Source organism: Heterodontus francisci, chromosome 30, assembly GCF_036365525.1.
Source record: "Heterodontus francisci isolate sHetFra1 chromosome 30, sHetFra1.hap1, whole genome shotgun sequence".
NCBI classification, from domain to species: domain Eukaryota; kingdom Metazoa; phylum Chordata; class Chondrichthyes; order Heterodontiformes; family Heterodontidae; genus Heterodontus; species Heterodontus francisci.
In genome coordinates this window covers 12492205-12508447 of record NC_090400.1, presented here as the reverse complement: position 1 = coordinate 12508447, position 16243 = coordinate 12492205, and the positions used below count along the sequence as shown (strand labels likewise).

Genomic DNA, 16243 nt, shown 5'->3' with positions numbered 1-16243 from the left:
TCCTCTTTCTTGTTTAAACTCAAGAAAACCTGACGGATTGGTTCTTTTATGATCATAGCACATAAAGGGTTAAACACTCACTGAATTGGTAAGCATATCCACTGTTTAAAAGTCAAACAAGACCCCCTCCTCGCCTGATCATAACAACTGGATTTTGTCAATTGCTGTAGCCGGTTCAATACTGGGACTGCAATGAAACAACACATGCTATCTCTTGTGACAAATGAATCCTTGATCTATCTTTCACTCTATATTATTTCTTGGGTTGTACCTTTTCAGTTCCCCTCTTCAGCTCTTTATACTGGAAATAAGTTACAAATAGTTAGGTTTGCAAATCAATAAGTGCTCCTTGAATGGAACAGAAGCAACTGGCAAGAGGCTGCGTGAAATGCCATATTTGCAGGACATTGCAAAATAGATCTCCTTCCCCTGAGGATATAAATAATGTCTGTGTGCCATTTATCAATTAATCTGTAACAATTTAGGAGAGGGGGCACTGTGCTAACCGTTAAAATGGGATAGTCTGTGAAAAGATAGCGAATATCGTAACAGTTCCAAGCTGCCAACTCCCAAACTGCAGAACAGCCATCCATACTAAAGCCTACATTTTGAATTATTGAAATCATGATTTTGGTAATTTGATTTTCCAAATGCTTAATGTTGGTCTGGAAACTTGGGCCCCTTTCTCATGGTTTCAAGCAACTATAGAATTGCCTGTCTACCTCTGGCTCTATCCTACTCTTTTTAGTCTCTCCAAATGGTTTGATGGAGTCATTTTGCAGTTCTTCAGTGTCTTCCAGTGGTGACACCAATTTAGGATCAGTAACCCAATGGTATTTAACACTTTCCAAACCAACAATGCAAGGTGCAGAGTGGTATTAACAAAATGGGCGTGGGCAGAGTAGCAGAATTCCAGGGCACTCACTGGTCACTCAGTGGGTAAAGACAAACCTAACCAGATCTGTGTAAACAAAATATGCATTATGACTAACATGACGGCTGTTAAAGCAACGCCTTGAAAAGCCGAAAGGAGAATGAGAAAGCCATTAAATGCAAAATGATTGTTGTTGCTACACAACACTTAAACAACTCGTATATTTATGAGACATTCTCAACATTGCTGTTTGAACAGGCCTCAACTAGCATCTAGTGGAAAGCAACTAGAGGCATGAATACAATTCTACATAATTAGTTGCTTTAGTACAGCATGTGTTATACGATTCCCCTTTGAACTCTTGGAGCCACAATGCCCCTCCCCCCATGTGCTAATTGTACTATATTTACAGTGCATAGTTTTCCATTTTTGCAACCATTGCAGTGACTTAAACTTTGTTTCCCTCATATTACAAGGTCAACAGGAGGAATCTGAGGAAGGAGTGCAGTTTGTAGCTGGCGCTTGCTGAATGAGACCAAGTAAAGAGAGTTCCTGTGCCTGCCCGTCCACTTGTTCAATCTGGTGATTTGTTTTGTCCAGAGGCTCTTTGAAAAGTATCAGCGCAGAAACTTCTGAAGATTTGATCAATGCAAATTCCAGTCAACCAGAAAAAAAGTGATTTTAAATAGCTGCATGTCTTCTATTTGGAAGAAGTTGCTGACTTTTGGTTCAGTTGACTTCATGGAAGAATTATTTTGCAGAGGTTTATAATTCATGTTTTTTTAAAAAAAAAAGTATTCCATTTAAATCTCAGCACCAGACAAATAGTTTTAAACTCCTGAAGGATGTTAAATGGAGAAACACCGGACGGAGGCAATGCGAAGACTGCAAAATCTGTTTTGTCTGTCCCTTCATCGGAGCTGATGATGTGCAAGCCTGGGTCTAAGAACTTATGAATGTCAGGACCTACGAGGCTATCTTGATATAAATATATACTTGTTATAATACAAATCTGGTTGCAGCAGCTTATTGGCACTGCTGATACTCGCAGTTTCACGCCTCCTATTTTGAAAATAAGTCAGTAACTGATGTTTACAGGTGTGATTCAGTTTTATCTGTGTTTGTGTATATTTTCTTTAATCCCCTCTAAAAGCCTGTACTTTCCGAGCTGCTCCGACTGTCGTAGCTGGCAGTCTGGCTGCGAGTCCGGCTCCTGCTCCGGCTGCGAGTCCGGCTCCGGCTGTACGAGCTGTAGCTGTCGTAGCTGCGGCTTCGGCTCCTGCTGTAGGAAGAGTAACTGCTGAGGGAGCTGGGCGATGATGGGCTCGGTCTGTAGTACGGGATGGGTCGCTTACGTGCACTGAATGAACGGGACACCGAAAACAAACAGGGAAGGGAGACAGGAATGAACCTGGATTAGATAACAGTGTACACAGCGAGCAATGGCAATAAAGTGGCAAGTCTCTTGTGCCTCACAAACACAACAGGCAGATTTTCCTGTTCGGGCACCTGGGGCTTTTGGATCATTTATACAGGAAACCTGGGTGGGGAGGAAACATGCTCCTCCCTGATTATCCTGTATTCGCTGTGCCCAAATAACCACAGGCGCCGCTGCAGGGAAATTTGCCCCATTATGGTTCTTCCTTTGACTGAGTTACAAGGACATTATTCAGAAATGTTAACATGAATGCAAAAAAGTCTGTGTTGTGATCATATTCACCTGGGTGCAAACATGATATGAATATAAACATTTGTTACCATATCCACTCAGTCTCTGACCTGGTCAGTATTGGGTTATCCAGCCTTTTAAGTAAGTCTGATTCTTTAGCGACCTGACCTCCCTTCAACTCCCCATCAGAGCTGATTTATCTCCTGGCCAAAGAACTAGAGATGAGGCGATTTTTTTTTAAGCAGCGAGTTGTTATGATCTGGAATGCATTGCCTGAATAGGGTGGGGAAAGCAGAATAAACAGTTGCTTTTAAAAGGGAATTGGATAGATACTTGTAAAGGAAATAATTGCAATACTATGGCGAAAGGCAGGTGAGTAGACTAATTGAACTCTTTCAAAGAGCTGGAACAGACATGATGGGCTGAGTGGCCTCCTGCTATGCTGTCTGATTCTATGATTCAATATAACAGGACTTAAGGTCTGGCTTTCTTTTCCCCTCATGCCTCTGACATTTTTCTATGTTTAAAATGGTGTATGAATGCAAATTGTTGTTACATTGATGCAACCGTATTCTAGTATTGCAGTCAATATAAGAAAACTGAAATCTGTTTTAAGAGGCTAATCATAAGTCTTTTATTGCTTTTTATTTCCATATGACAAACTTTTTTTTTACATCAACTGGCAACAGCCAGGAAGCAATAAATCCTCACAAGCTGAGTCACCATAAAAGGCAACAATATCATCTTGGAAAAACAGTGACTCACTTCCCCAAAAAGATTAGGGAGGGGGAGGGATCGGAAAGGGGGCAGGAGAATGCTGTGGAAGTCAGGAATCGAATGGAATATTTAGGAATTGGCAGGAATGTTCAGGAATCTACTAGGAAGTTTTCTTCCTAACATTTGAACCATCTCACTTTGACCTTATTTTTCAAAATTTCAAAATCATAAGACAAATTGGTATTAGATTAATTCTGATGTGGCACATTCTGTTGATTTTTTTCTGACAAGTTTTGTCCTTTTGTAAAGTGGTGCAGTAGGTAGAACAGGGTTGGCACTGTAACCAGAAATAAACTTCTCAGTTACAACCTATTTGTGTGGGGACGAGAGAGACTTGTTCTGCCGAAGTAAACTGTGGTGACCATACAACCAGGTTTAATTATTTTTTTTTAAAAAATGCTTTTAAGATGAATTGGCTGCTATACTGTGTGTCATGAGAACATATTCCTGTAAACTTAATAGCCCCATTAATGAATGGCCATAGTGTGTGAAACAGTATGTTTAATACTAAGAGCAATCTAAGATTAGGGTGCAGACACGCTTGTCAAAAACTAACTCTCATAATAACACATCTTCTCAAGTGTTTTGTGGCTTATTTATGCAGGGCCTGCTAATGCCACTGTTCCTTAAATGTGGGAAGCCAGATGCAAACCAAATGTAAAACATCCTGAATTTCCTAAATCTGACTGCCTGGAAGGCCCATTTTAGAGGGTGTTGCAAATCCCCCTTACTTTGGTTTGCAGTTGGCTGCATGAGTCTATGTTTGGAGCATCCAGTAGCACTAGTCCAATCTAAAAAGAACTTTGAATGTTTATGTTCTTGTACTGCAGGATAGATTGTGCATAGGCCAATGGAAGGAGCAGGCTTGTGGCAGAATGACCTTTCCTCGTTCCGTAATTCCTTGTCTTTCCTGCGTATCACGTGAATTTTTGAGCGAGCAAATGCTGTGCAATCACAGATAGAACATTCACCCAATTAGTACGATCATTGTCTTCAGAATTTTAGTGGGACTGCTTTGCCAGAAGAGGAGGCATTTTAGGCAAATGATATTGTTTCTTTACTGTGTAAACCATGGATCTGACTTATGCTGAACTGTGCCTGAAATGGTTGAGTTTGCATAAAAGCATTCTTGGATTAGGGCAATCACATGTACACTGTAAAACTAAGTATTTAATCTAGAAATAACTGAAGATTGATCTTTATGCAAAACTTAAATGTGTGCCTAATAAATCAAGCCCTCTTGAGAGGTTTAAAAAATATACTTCAGTTCTGCTAATATTTTCAATTAATTGGGGGGGGGGGGGCAGGCTGGGGGGGGGGGTGGAAATCATGTTGGACAAATTTATTAGAGTTCTTTGAGGATGTAACAAGCAGGGTGGATAAAAGGGAACCAGTAGATGTAATGCATTTGGATTTTCAAAAGTCATCTGATAAGGTGCCACATAAAAGGTTACTCCCCAAGATGGTGTTGGGCTGATATATTAGCATGGATAGAGGATTGGCTAACTAACAGGAAACAGAGTCATGATAAATGGGACATTTTCAGGTGAGCAAAGTGTAACTAGTGGAATGCAATAGGGATCAGTGCTGGGGTCTCAACTATTTACAATTTATATTAATGACTTGGATGAAGGAACCGAGTTTATTGTAGACAAATTTGCAGATGATACAAAGATAGGTAGGAAAGCAAGTTGTGAGGAGGACACAAAGGGTGGAATTTTATGCTGGCGGCAGAGGTCTTGACATCGGGGGAAACTGACACCGAGATCCCCGTGTCGCCTCTTCTACGGAAGGCCTGCCCAATTTAGTGCCAATTAGGCACTTAACTGGACAGTGGCGGGCCTTCCATAGCATTTAGGATACTGTCACCGGAAGTCCTGGCCATACAGAGCTACTGGCCAATCAGAGGCTGGCAGCTGTAGTGCCACCATAGAGACAGTGACTGCTGCTGTAGCTGCAGTTACCAGACACCGAGGAATGGTGTTGGAACCAGGTTTAAGGTAGGTCAGAGCAGAAGGGGTCTCGCGGAATGGGGGTCAGCAGCAAGGGCAGGGGTCCCTCATTCAGGCACTAAATGCCTTTGAATGAGGGACGCCCCCCCCCCGCCCCGAGTTGGGATTTATCATGCCATGCTTCCCGTGCGACAACAGGGCCGCGCGCTGCATGGGTAATTGTGGCTTCGGCGGTAAGAGGCCCTTAATTGGGGATTAATTACTCAGTTAAGGGTCTCAATTGGTGGCGGGGCAGGAAGGTCGTTCACAGGCCTTCCCATCCCGCACTAAATTTTGGCAGAGGCGGGATGGTGGTGAGGTTCCTTCCTGTCACCCCACCCGATTGTGTGCTCTCCCCGCCTCCAAACCCACCGTGGGGGAGAGCATAAAAGTACACCCAAACTGTCTGCAAAAAGATATAGATAGGTTAAGTGAGTGGGCAAAAATTTGGCAGGTAGAGTATAATGTGGGAAAATATGAGGTTGTTCACTTTGGCAGGAAGAATAGAAAAGCGGAATATTATTTACAGGGAGAGATACTGTAGAATCCTGTGGTACAGAGGGATATGGGTGTTCTTGAATCACAAGTTAGCATGTAGGTACAGCAAGTAATTAGGAAGGCAAGTAGAATGTTAGCAGTTATTGAAAGGGGGATAGAGTAGGGAACTATTGCTACGACTGTTAAGCGCATTGGTGAGACTGCACCTAGAATACTGCATACAGTTTTGTCTACTTACTTAAGGAGGGATATACTTGCATTGGAAGCAGTTCAGAGAAAGTTCACTATGCTGATTCCCAGGATGAAGGGGTTGTCTTATGAGGAAAGGTTGAGCAGGTTGGGCCTATACTCATTGGAGTTTAGAAGAATGAGAGGTGATCTTATTGAAACATATAAGATTATGAGGGGGCTTGACAGGGTAGATCGGAGAGGATATTGCCCCTCAAGGGGGGATCTAAATCTAGGAGGCACAGTTTCAAAATAAGGGGTCTCCCTTTTAAGACAGAATTTCTTCTCTCAGAGGGTCATTAATCTTTGGAATTTGGAGGCTGGGTCATTGAATATATTCAAGGTTGCGTTAGACAGAATCTTGATCTACAAAGGAGTCAAGGGTTATGAGAGGCAGGCAGGGAAGTGGAGTTAAGACCACAATCAGATAAGCCATGATCTTATTTAATGGCGGGACAGGCTTGAGGGGCCGAGTGGCCTCCTCCTGCTACTATTTCTTATGTTTTTCAGCCTGAAGCCAAATTTAATGGCGGTTATGTTACACATGCTGTTATGTAGAAATACATTTATTTACTCCATAGAAATGTGTCTGTCAGAAATAAAATGGAAATTGACTATTCTGGACAATAATCTGCATGTGTTTTTCTGAAATATTGTGAGTAATATTTGAAATAGAATTCCAATCATATGATCCAGAATTTCAATAATCTGACAAATTTCAATTTTCTGATGTGGAATTCCAACTATATGACACAGAATTCTAATTATCTGTCACAGAATTCCAACTATCTGTCACAGAATTCCAATGATCTGACAAGTTCCAATTAGCTGATATGGAATTCCAAGTATCTGAAAGAATTACAATGATGGAACCCAGAATCTCAATATGATCCAGAATTCTAACTATCTGACACAGAGGGCTAAATCTTAACTGTGGGATGAGGGGTGGGTGAAGCAGGCTGTTATTTAAATATTATAATGAGGTTGCATGCCTTTAACCCCAGACAGCCGGGTTTCCCCGACCTTTACAAGTTTGCCATCGTTAGGAGGCGAGAGGGGCTGAATCCATACGTGCCCTTACAGCACTGCTCATGGGCTAGGAGCAACAGGAGTGCTTCCTCCAGGCCAAACAAGTTAATTTAGTAAAACCCCCACTCCACGATTCGTCTGCTTCCCCTGACCAACATCGCACCCCCCTAGACCAACAACAGAACCATATCCCTGGAATCAGGCCTCCTCCCACCCCAATCTCTCTCACTTCCCCAATACACTTACCTGCTCTTGTAGGCTTCAGCCCTGTGAAGCCATTCCTTCATTGTCACTGGGTCAAAATCCTGGATCTTCCTCTCCAACAGCACTGTACATGTACTTACATGGACTGCAGCTGTTCAAAGGGGCTCCCCACCACCCTCTCAAGGGTAATTAGTATTGGGCAATAAATGCTGGCCTTGCCAGTGATGCTCACATCCCATAAATGAAACAAAGCAGGCTTCATGCCCGAAATGCCTCCAGTCTGTCAAAAAGGCTGCCTATGGGCAGGAAACCCACTTAAAGGACCACTGCAGTTTAATTCTGTAGGTGAAAGTGGAGTTGAAGCCAAAGATCAACCATGATCGTATTGAATAGCGGAGCAGGCTCGATGGGCCATATGGTCTACTCCTGCTCCTATTTCTTTTGTTCTTGTCATTCGGGAAAGCTGTTCTTACGGGATTCCTGATCTCACAACAGTCTCCTCTCCATAGCTCCCTCACAGAACTTGCCACCACGCTAAAATCCAGGCCAGAATATCAAATATCTAACCCAGAATTCCAACTCCCTGACAGAATTCTAACGGTATGACCAGAATTGCAGCAATTTTTGTTTTTATTTGTTCATGGGATGTGGATGTCACTGGCAAGGTCAGCATTCATTGCCCATCCATAATGAGGTGGTGCTGGTGAGCTGCTTTCTTGAACCACTGCAGTCCATGTGGTGTAAGTACCCGCACAGTGCTGTCAGGTAGGGAGTTCGAGCAACGATGAAGGAATGGCGATATATTTCCAAGTCAGGATGATGCGTGATTTGGAGTGGAACTTGCAGTTGATGTTTTCCCATGTGCCTGTTGTCCTTTTCGTTCTAGGCATCAAAGATTGTGGGTTTTGGAGGTGCTGTCGAAGGAGCCCTAGGTGAGATGCTGCAGTGCATCTTATAGATGGCACACACTGCTGCCACTGTGCGCCAGCGGTGGAGGAAATGAAAGTATAAGGTGATGGTTGGGGCATCAAGCAAGCAAGTCGCTTTGTCCTGGATGGTGTCGAGCTTCTTGAGTGTTGTTGGAGCTGTACCCATCCGGGAAAGTGGAGAGTATTCCATCACACTCTTGCCTTGTGCCTTGTAGACAGGCTTTGGTGGATTTAGGAGGTGATTCACTCACCACAGAATACTCAGCCTCTGACTATTCTTATAGCCTTTGTATTTATGTGGCTGGTGCAGTTGAGTTTCTGGTCAATGGCGGCCCCCTAGGATGTTGATGGTGGGGGATTCGGTAATGGTAATACCATTGAATATCAAGGAGAAGTGGTTAAGACTCTACCTTGTTGAAGATAGTCAGTGTGTGACACAAATGTTACTTGCCATTTATTAGCACAATCCTGAATGTTGTGCAGGTCTTTCTGCATACAGGCACAGACTGCTTCATTATCTGAGGAGTTGTGAATGGAACTAAACACTCTGTGATCATCAGCAAACAACCCGACATCTAATCTTATGATGAAGGGAAGGTCATTGATGAAGCAGCTGATGATGGTTGGGGATAGGACACTGCCAGGAGGAAATTGTGCAATGATGTTCTGGGGCTGAGATGATTGATTTCCAACAACCACAACCATCTTCCTTTGTACTTGGTATGACTCCAGCCAGTGAAAAGTTTCCCCTCTGAATCCAATTGGCTTCCGTTTTACTCAAGCTCCTTGATGTGACACTTGGTCAAATGCTGCCTTGATGTCAAGGATAGTCACTCTCACTTCACCTCTGGAATTCAGTTCCTTCGTCCATGTTTGCACCAAGGCTGTAATGAGGTCAGGAGCTTGCTGGAATCCAAATGAGCATCAGTAAGCAGGCTATTGGTGAGTAAGTGCCATTCAATAGCACTGCTGACAACACCTTCATCACTTTGCTGTTGATTGAGATTAAACTGATGGGGTGGTAATTGGCCAGATTGGATTTGTCCTGCTTTTTTGTGGACAGGAAATACCTGGTGTCATGCTAGGCCCCAACCTGCCAAGAATGAGGCACATCAATTTTGTCATGAACATTGATTTTTAACTGTTGTTGGAGTGAGGAAGTGACTTGTTAAAAAGATCATCCGTGGCTGGAAAATAACACTTACATACAACAGGCATCAAAGTTGAGAAAGCACATTCCAGGGCCTGCTAAGGAGGATACAATCCACAAGGGCCAGATCTGGTTGGACCAGCTGGTCGCATAACTCATTGGCTGTTCTAGGGTTTTCTTTTGAATTGGCCACAGAGACTTTAAACTCAGAAAGACTGTTTGCTCCTGGACTGAGATCTCTCCTGTCTGCTCCCATCTCTTTCTCACAAGCCTCCGAATCCACTGTAGACACATGAACCCCAAGAGGGAAAGGTCTCCCACAGCAAACAAGGTTTAAGAAGAATACTGGGCCCCAACGAAAAGCAAGATCTACCTACAATTAAAGACCCTACAATGAGCTTGAAGAACCGTAACAAAAACTCTTCAGATATTGCCTCAAACTTTTCCAATTTATTTCTCTTCTGCTCTTTTCTGTCTCTATTTGCATGTGTGTATCGCGTATGCATGCTAGCGTGGGGCGCGGCGTGTATCCGGAGGCATTAACCAAATTAGTTAAGTTTAATAAATTTCAACTTCTCTTCCTTAAACCTAAGTAAACCTGTTTGTGCTGTTTCTCTGCCTTATAATTGGAAAGCAGTGAACAAGGATTCACCAAAGGGGAGCTAAAAACAGTGTGATTAAAATTAAACCCTGTTATAGTAAGACCAGGTGAAGGCTGAGAGGGACCCCTAGATCTCTTTCTCACCGGGTCATAACACTGGGCAATTTTCCATTGTTAGGTAGATGTCAGTGGTTTAGCTGTATTGGAATTACAGCTGGGATGTTGTTGGAACCCATAGCCTTTGCTGTATCCAGTGCATTCAGCTGTTACTTGATCTCACATGGAGTGAATTAAATTGGCTGTAAACTGGCTTCTGTGATGGTGGGGACTTCAGGTTGAGGCTGAGATGGATCATCCACTTAACACTTCTGGCTGAAGATGGTAGCAAACATCTCAGCCTTGTCTCTTGCACTGATGTGCTGGGCTCCCCCATCATTGAGGATGGGGATGTTCGTGGAAGCTCCTCCTCTGGTTAGTTGCTTAATTGTCCACAACATTTACGACTGAATGTGGCAGGACTGTAGAGATTTGATCTGATCTGTTGGTGCGGGATTGCTTCATTTTATCTATGACATGCTGCTTCCGCTGTTTAGCATGCATGTAGTCCAGTGTTGTAATTCACCAGGTTGGCATCTCATTTTTAGGTATGATTGGTGCTGCTCCTGGCATACTCTCCTACACTCCTCATTGAACCAGGATTGGTCCCCTAGCTTAAATAAAAACAAGAAATACTGTAAATACTCAGCAGGTCTGGCAGCATCTGTGGAGAGAGAAGCAGAGTTAATGTTTCAGGTCAATGACCCTTCATCAGAAGGGTCACTGACCTGAAACTTTAACTCTGCTTCTCTCTCCACAGATGCAGCCAGACCTGTTGAATATTTACAGCATTTCTTGCTTTTATTTTGGTCCCCTGGCTTCATGGTAATGGTAGAGTGAGGGATTTTCTGGGCTATTAGGTTACAGATTGTGGTGGAATACAATTTTGCTGCTGCTGAGGGCCCACAGCACCTCATGGATGCCCAGTTTAGAGCTGCTGGATCTTTTTTGAATTTATCTGATTTAGTACAGTGGCAGGGCCACACATGAGGCCAGCATCTTCAGTGTGAAGACGGGACTTCATCTCCACAAGGACTGTATCGTGGTCACTCCTACCAACAATGTCATAAACAGACATATCTGCGACAGATAGATTGGTGAGGATGAGGAGATTAAGTAGGTTTTCCCTTGTGTTGGTTCTCTCACCAGCTGCAGGCCCAGTCTGGCAGATATGTCCTTCAGGACTCAGCCAGTGTGGTCACTAGTGGCACTGCCGAGCCACTCTTGGTGATGGACATTAAAGTCCATCACCCAGAGTACATTCTGTGCCCGTGCGACCCTCAATGCTTATTCCAAATGATGCTCGATATGGAGGAGTACTGATTCATCAGCTGAGAGAGGACAGTAGGTGGTAATTAGCAGGAGGTTTCCTTGCCCATGTTTGGCCTGATGGCATGAGATTTAATGGGGTCCGAAGTCAAGTGTTGAGGACTCCCAGGGTCATTTCCACCTGACTGTATACCACAGTAGCGTCACCTCTGGTGGGTCTGTCCTGCCAGTTGGACAGGACACACCCAGGGATGTTGATGGAGTAGTCCAAGATTGTGGATAAAAGGTATCAGTCTGTGAGTATCATATGTCAGGCTGTTGCTTGACTAGTCTGTGGGACAGCTCTCCCAATTTTGGCACAAGCTCCCAGATGTTAGTGTGGAGGGCTTTGCAGGGTCGACTGAGCTGGCTGTCCCTTTGTCGTTTTCTGTGCCTAGGTTGATGCCATTCTGATTTCATTCTTATTATACTTTGTCATAGTGGTTTGATACAACTAACTGGCTTGCTAGGCCATTTCAGAGGGTAGTTAAGAGTCAATCAAATTGCTGTGGATCTGGAGTCACATATAGATCAGACCAGCAGATTTCCTTTCCTAACGGACATTAGTGAACCAGATGGGTTTTTATGACAATCCGGTAGTTTCCATTACTGATACTAGCTTTTTTTGATTCCAAATTTATTTCAGTAATTGACTTTAAATTCCTCCAGCTGCCCATTGTGGGATTTGAACTCATGTCTCCAGATCATTAGTGCAAGCATAAGAAATAGGAACAGGATTAGACAAGCGGCCCCTCCAGCCCGCTCTGCCATTCAATATGATAATGGCTGATCTTCTGCCTCAACTTCATTTTCCTGCCTGCGCCCCTTATCCCTTGATTCCCTGAAAGACCAAAAATCTGTTTATCTCAGCCTTAAATATATTCAATGATGGAGCATTCACAACCCTCTGTGGTAGAGAATTCTAAAGATTCACAACCCTTTGAGTGAAGAAATTTCTCCTCATCTCAGTTCTAAATGGTGGGCTCATTATCCTGAAACTGTGCCCCATGTTTTAGATTCCCCAGCCAGGGGAAACAACCTCTTAGTGTTCACCATATCAAACTCCTTCAGAATCTTGTATGTTTCAATGAGATCACCTCTCATTCTTCTAAACTCCAGAGTATAGGCACAATTTACTCAGCCTCTCATCATAGGACAACCCTCTGATACCAGGAACCAACCTAATAAACCTTCGCTTTACTGCCCCCAAGTATATCCTTCCTTAGATATGGAGACCAAAACTGCGCACAGTGCTCCAGGTATGGTCTCACCAAAGCCCTGTGGAGCTGGATTACTAGCCTCTGGATTACTAGTCCAGTAATTTAACAAATATGCTACCATACCCATTCTAATCCAGGATTTCGGAAAGAATTCTAACTGATGCAGAATTCCCACTATCTGACCCAGGATTCCAATTATCTGTCACAGAAATGTATTTATCAAAAACCCAGAATTCCAATAATGAAACCAGAATTCAATTTATCTCACCCGGAATTCAAATTATCTCACACAGAATTCCAACTACCTGAATAGGATTCCATTACCTAACACAGAATTCCAATTATATTAACCAGAATTCCATTAATCAGATACAAAATTCCAACTATCTGACAAACAGTCCAGGTGGTACCTATGGAGCCAATAGCCAGTGTAAGCCATTACTTTCCAGAGAGGAGGGGAGAAATCTGGAAAAAGAATTGCTCTTGGTTCAATGTCTAAAATCAGTCAAGGTGGGCTGCAAATAATAAATGTTCTCATACCTAAACCTATGATTGGTGTTAGATAGAGGGCAGACTCTATTTTTAAACTACAGGCTAGCTCATGTCAGACTCACCAAAAGACTGGATTGTACTTTCAAACACAGATTAAATTCCGGTGTGTAAAGGGAGTGCAGTTAAAAACCCTCCCAAAAGCTACACAAAGTTTATGTAAAACAAAATTAAGTAATTCAATTGCTTCCAAGTACATCATCAGTGGATATAACAAAGTTTACACAGATACAGTGTGACTAAAATCACCATTAGTTTAAGAATTCCTTTAATGTGAAGGAATGCGATTTGACAAACGATTTCAGAAGCCAGATTATCAGATTAACAAAACCTTAAACTAGGTCTTGGCTTTGAATAGGTTTACAAACAAGGCACAATCATCAAATTATCAGAAATAGATTAGCATAAATATAGTGAGACCAAGATAAATTACATTACATTAGTGCCAGTGTTCTCCACAAAGTTTGTTACTGTGGTAATCTACCACCCCTCCAATGTGCCAGCCCCCACCCCACCTTTCAGAACTATCAACCTATGTCTTGAGAGGGAATTGGATGTTTTGTGAAAACTCATTCTAAATGCACAAAAGTAATAGAACATTAAAATTTATATTGCACCCAGTTACTTATGTCCAATCAAAAATATTGACTTCAATAAGCAATTGAGGAATGAGTTATGTTAACTCTGTATGTGGAGAACACTGAAACATTGTACATCTTATTTCACTGAGAGAGGAGCTCATTAAAAGCTATTTCTTGGCATTGAGAAAACATAGGTTAAGTTTGCCATTGCTTAAACTTCCAAGCCAAAAAAATGATTAGTTGCAAGCCTGTGCTGTCCTTCTGAAAAGGTCAGGTACCCCAGGTCTATCAAAGGTGAATAGAATAGAATGTCGGTTAGTAAACATGTTAGATTAGATAAGAAAAGGTCTGCTCATTGGGAGTGGTGGGCACTTCCAGTGACTTATCAAGTTGACTAGGATGTCTGTCACACTGGAAGGACAAACCCCATTGGGATATCCCAACGTACTTCCTGCAAAGGGAACAGCAACTAAAACTGTGCTGGAAACATTTGCAGCTTAGAAACCCTGCTCACATCATGTGCATTATTAATTCTGGTCCACAGTTCAAATTATGAGCCTGCTGATTGCTTTCTAACATTCTGGGACCAGCAGTATAGTACAGCAAGGCATAAACACAAATGATTATATTGGCAATTAGCCTTCAGCTCATTTGCTTTTACTTTGAGTTGAAACATCCTTAAAATGATCCAACAGGTGGAAGCTACTAAATGTGAGTAGGATTTGCAGCATTCACTGATACTTGAACTCTCCTGTTGTCAGTAGGCCAAACTGATAGAAGTACAAGATGGTAACGGAATACTTCATATGAAAGAGAGGTAACAGAAAAATGATGGAACTATTCATGGGGCAAAACTGAAAGCCCCATACAGAGAGAAGAAACCCTCTTGCTGAAACAACAAGCATGGTGGGGACTTGATGGATAAAATACAGGAAGTAGCAGGATTATTTTCTTCAGTTATGTTTTCAAATGCTCAGGAATTTGATAACATGTTCACCAGTGAGCAGCCCTTCTTAAACTTGCAGTCCCAAAGTGCAAGACGACAATCTGTTAGTTGACTGTGAGGTTCGCTGTAGGCTGCTGTTAGCAAAGAAGCAATGATTCATTTTTGTACAACGCCAGATCTGCACCAGACTCAGATGATGTCCATGTGAAATGCCATTTGCTCTACATATGCCCGCTAATTTTGATGATATGTGAAGAGCTACATTCCAGGAATAATGGATGAATCAAATAAATATCCCATTGAATATTGCTCTACTCTGCTGAGGTTAGCAGCTGCTGAGTCAGACTGAGGTAAATGACAGGATGCTTGGTCAATTTTTGCAATGTGATTGCTAACAAATCACTAGTCACATTTTTTTTCAAATTGGGGTAATGAGAAATTTTAAGCTCAAGATGATGAGACAATAGCCCCCATTTTAACCTAACATATCTGGTGGGAATGGGGCAAGTTTGAGTTGGATGATTGATCAACACCTTGTCCAATTTTATGCTCCACTGACAGGGAAATAGAATTTCACTTTCCTCTATTGGGTACCTGGTGTCAGGATCAAACACTCCTGGGACATGTACGGCGCGGGTATTTATACATTAAAGCTCTCTTTACTCTTGCCCAACAACTCGCCTTAGTAATGACCCTTCTGAGCATTGCTGTTTTCCATGTGACCTTTCAGGGGGAGATTGCTGATTTTGTGCTATGGGAACTGGGCTGACACTGAACAACTTCATTTCACACACAACACTTACTGCCAACAGACAGAGGAGACTGTCACTGGGCTGGATTTAGTTTCTGGAAATGAAAGGTCAGGGTGCTCACCTATTGCTCTCCCCTCTCAAGTAATTCTCAACTGGCAAATTAAAGAATTTGCTTGAGTGATTACTGCAGGGTCAGCATTTTGCTACCCATACCCAATGCTTTGCCGTGTTTGTTAATTGCTTATCCAAATTATACCGTTGATTTGGGAGAAATGGGGAAGATTATGGTGAACTGTGGGTAAGATGGATGGAAACAGAGGTGTAAAATAGTTAGCGGTACCAAATTCTAACACTGTGACATCAGCTGAATTGTGAGTGCACTCTAAACGTTTTGCACAATAGATTAGACAAACAGAGAGGCCTCTTTGCTGTGGTCAGCTACTACCTATGTGATTCAATAGAGGAAAGAGAGAGAGAGAGAGAACTGTTGGCCATACAGAGATGGGACGCTCCTCTTTAACTGTCTCACAAAACGTGGTTCAAGGTGGGACAGCGTCAGTCCAATGCAGAGCAGCGGTTACCCAGGTAACCACAATCGACTTGAGTAATCTTCGGCAAACCTTCAAATGGGAGGCAAAAATGAGAGACACAAGACAACTGATACAAAGTTATGCAATTTGGAGTACGACACCATGAAAGACATTCAATGCCTAGAGTTTAATTAACAGCTCAAATAACTTGTATCCCATACACATTGAGGATATCAATGTCAAAAAAGTACCATCTTCACATGTGACACAAATCCTTGATAATAAAACATATGCAAACTATCAGTATCTCA

The 16243-nt window shown here is 42.5% G+C and overlaps 1 protein-coding gene across 3 annotated transcripts in view; it reads right to left on the bottom strand.

The window, feature by feature from the left end:
* Positions 1–1092: 1092 nt before the first annotated feature.
* The window catches only part of LOC137346577 (serine/arginine repetitive matrix protein 3-like), a 372584-nt gene continuing 357433 nt past the window's right edge, over positions 1093–16243 (bottom strand). For 2 of the 3 annotated variants that reach the window (XR_010968731.1, XR_010968732.1), the window contains exons 12-13: positions 15900–16022; positions 1093–2234 (exon numbers count right to left, since the gene is read on the bottom strand). Coding sequence is in view for 1 of the 3 variants with exons in the window: in XM_068010094.1 (XP_067866195.1) it covers positions 15980–16022 (43 nt within the window). In the remaining 2 variants the exon portion in view is untranslated. Of the gene's footprint in view, positions 2235–15857; positions 16023–16243 lie in introns of those variants that run through there. The other variant, XM_068010094.1, reaches the window with a different exon arrangement.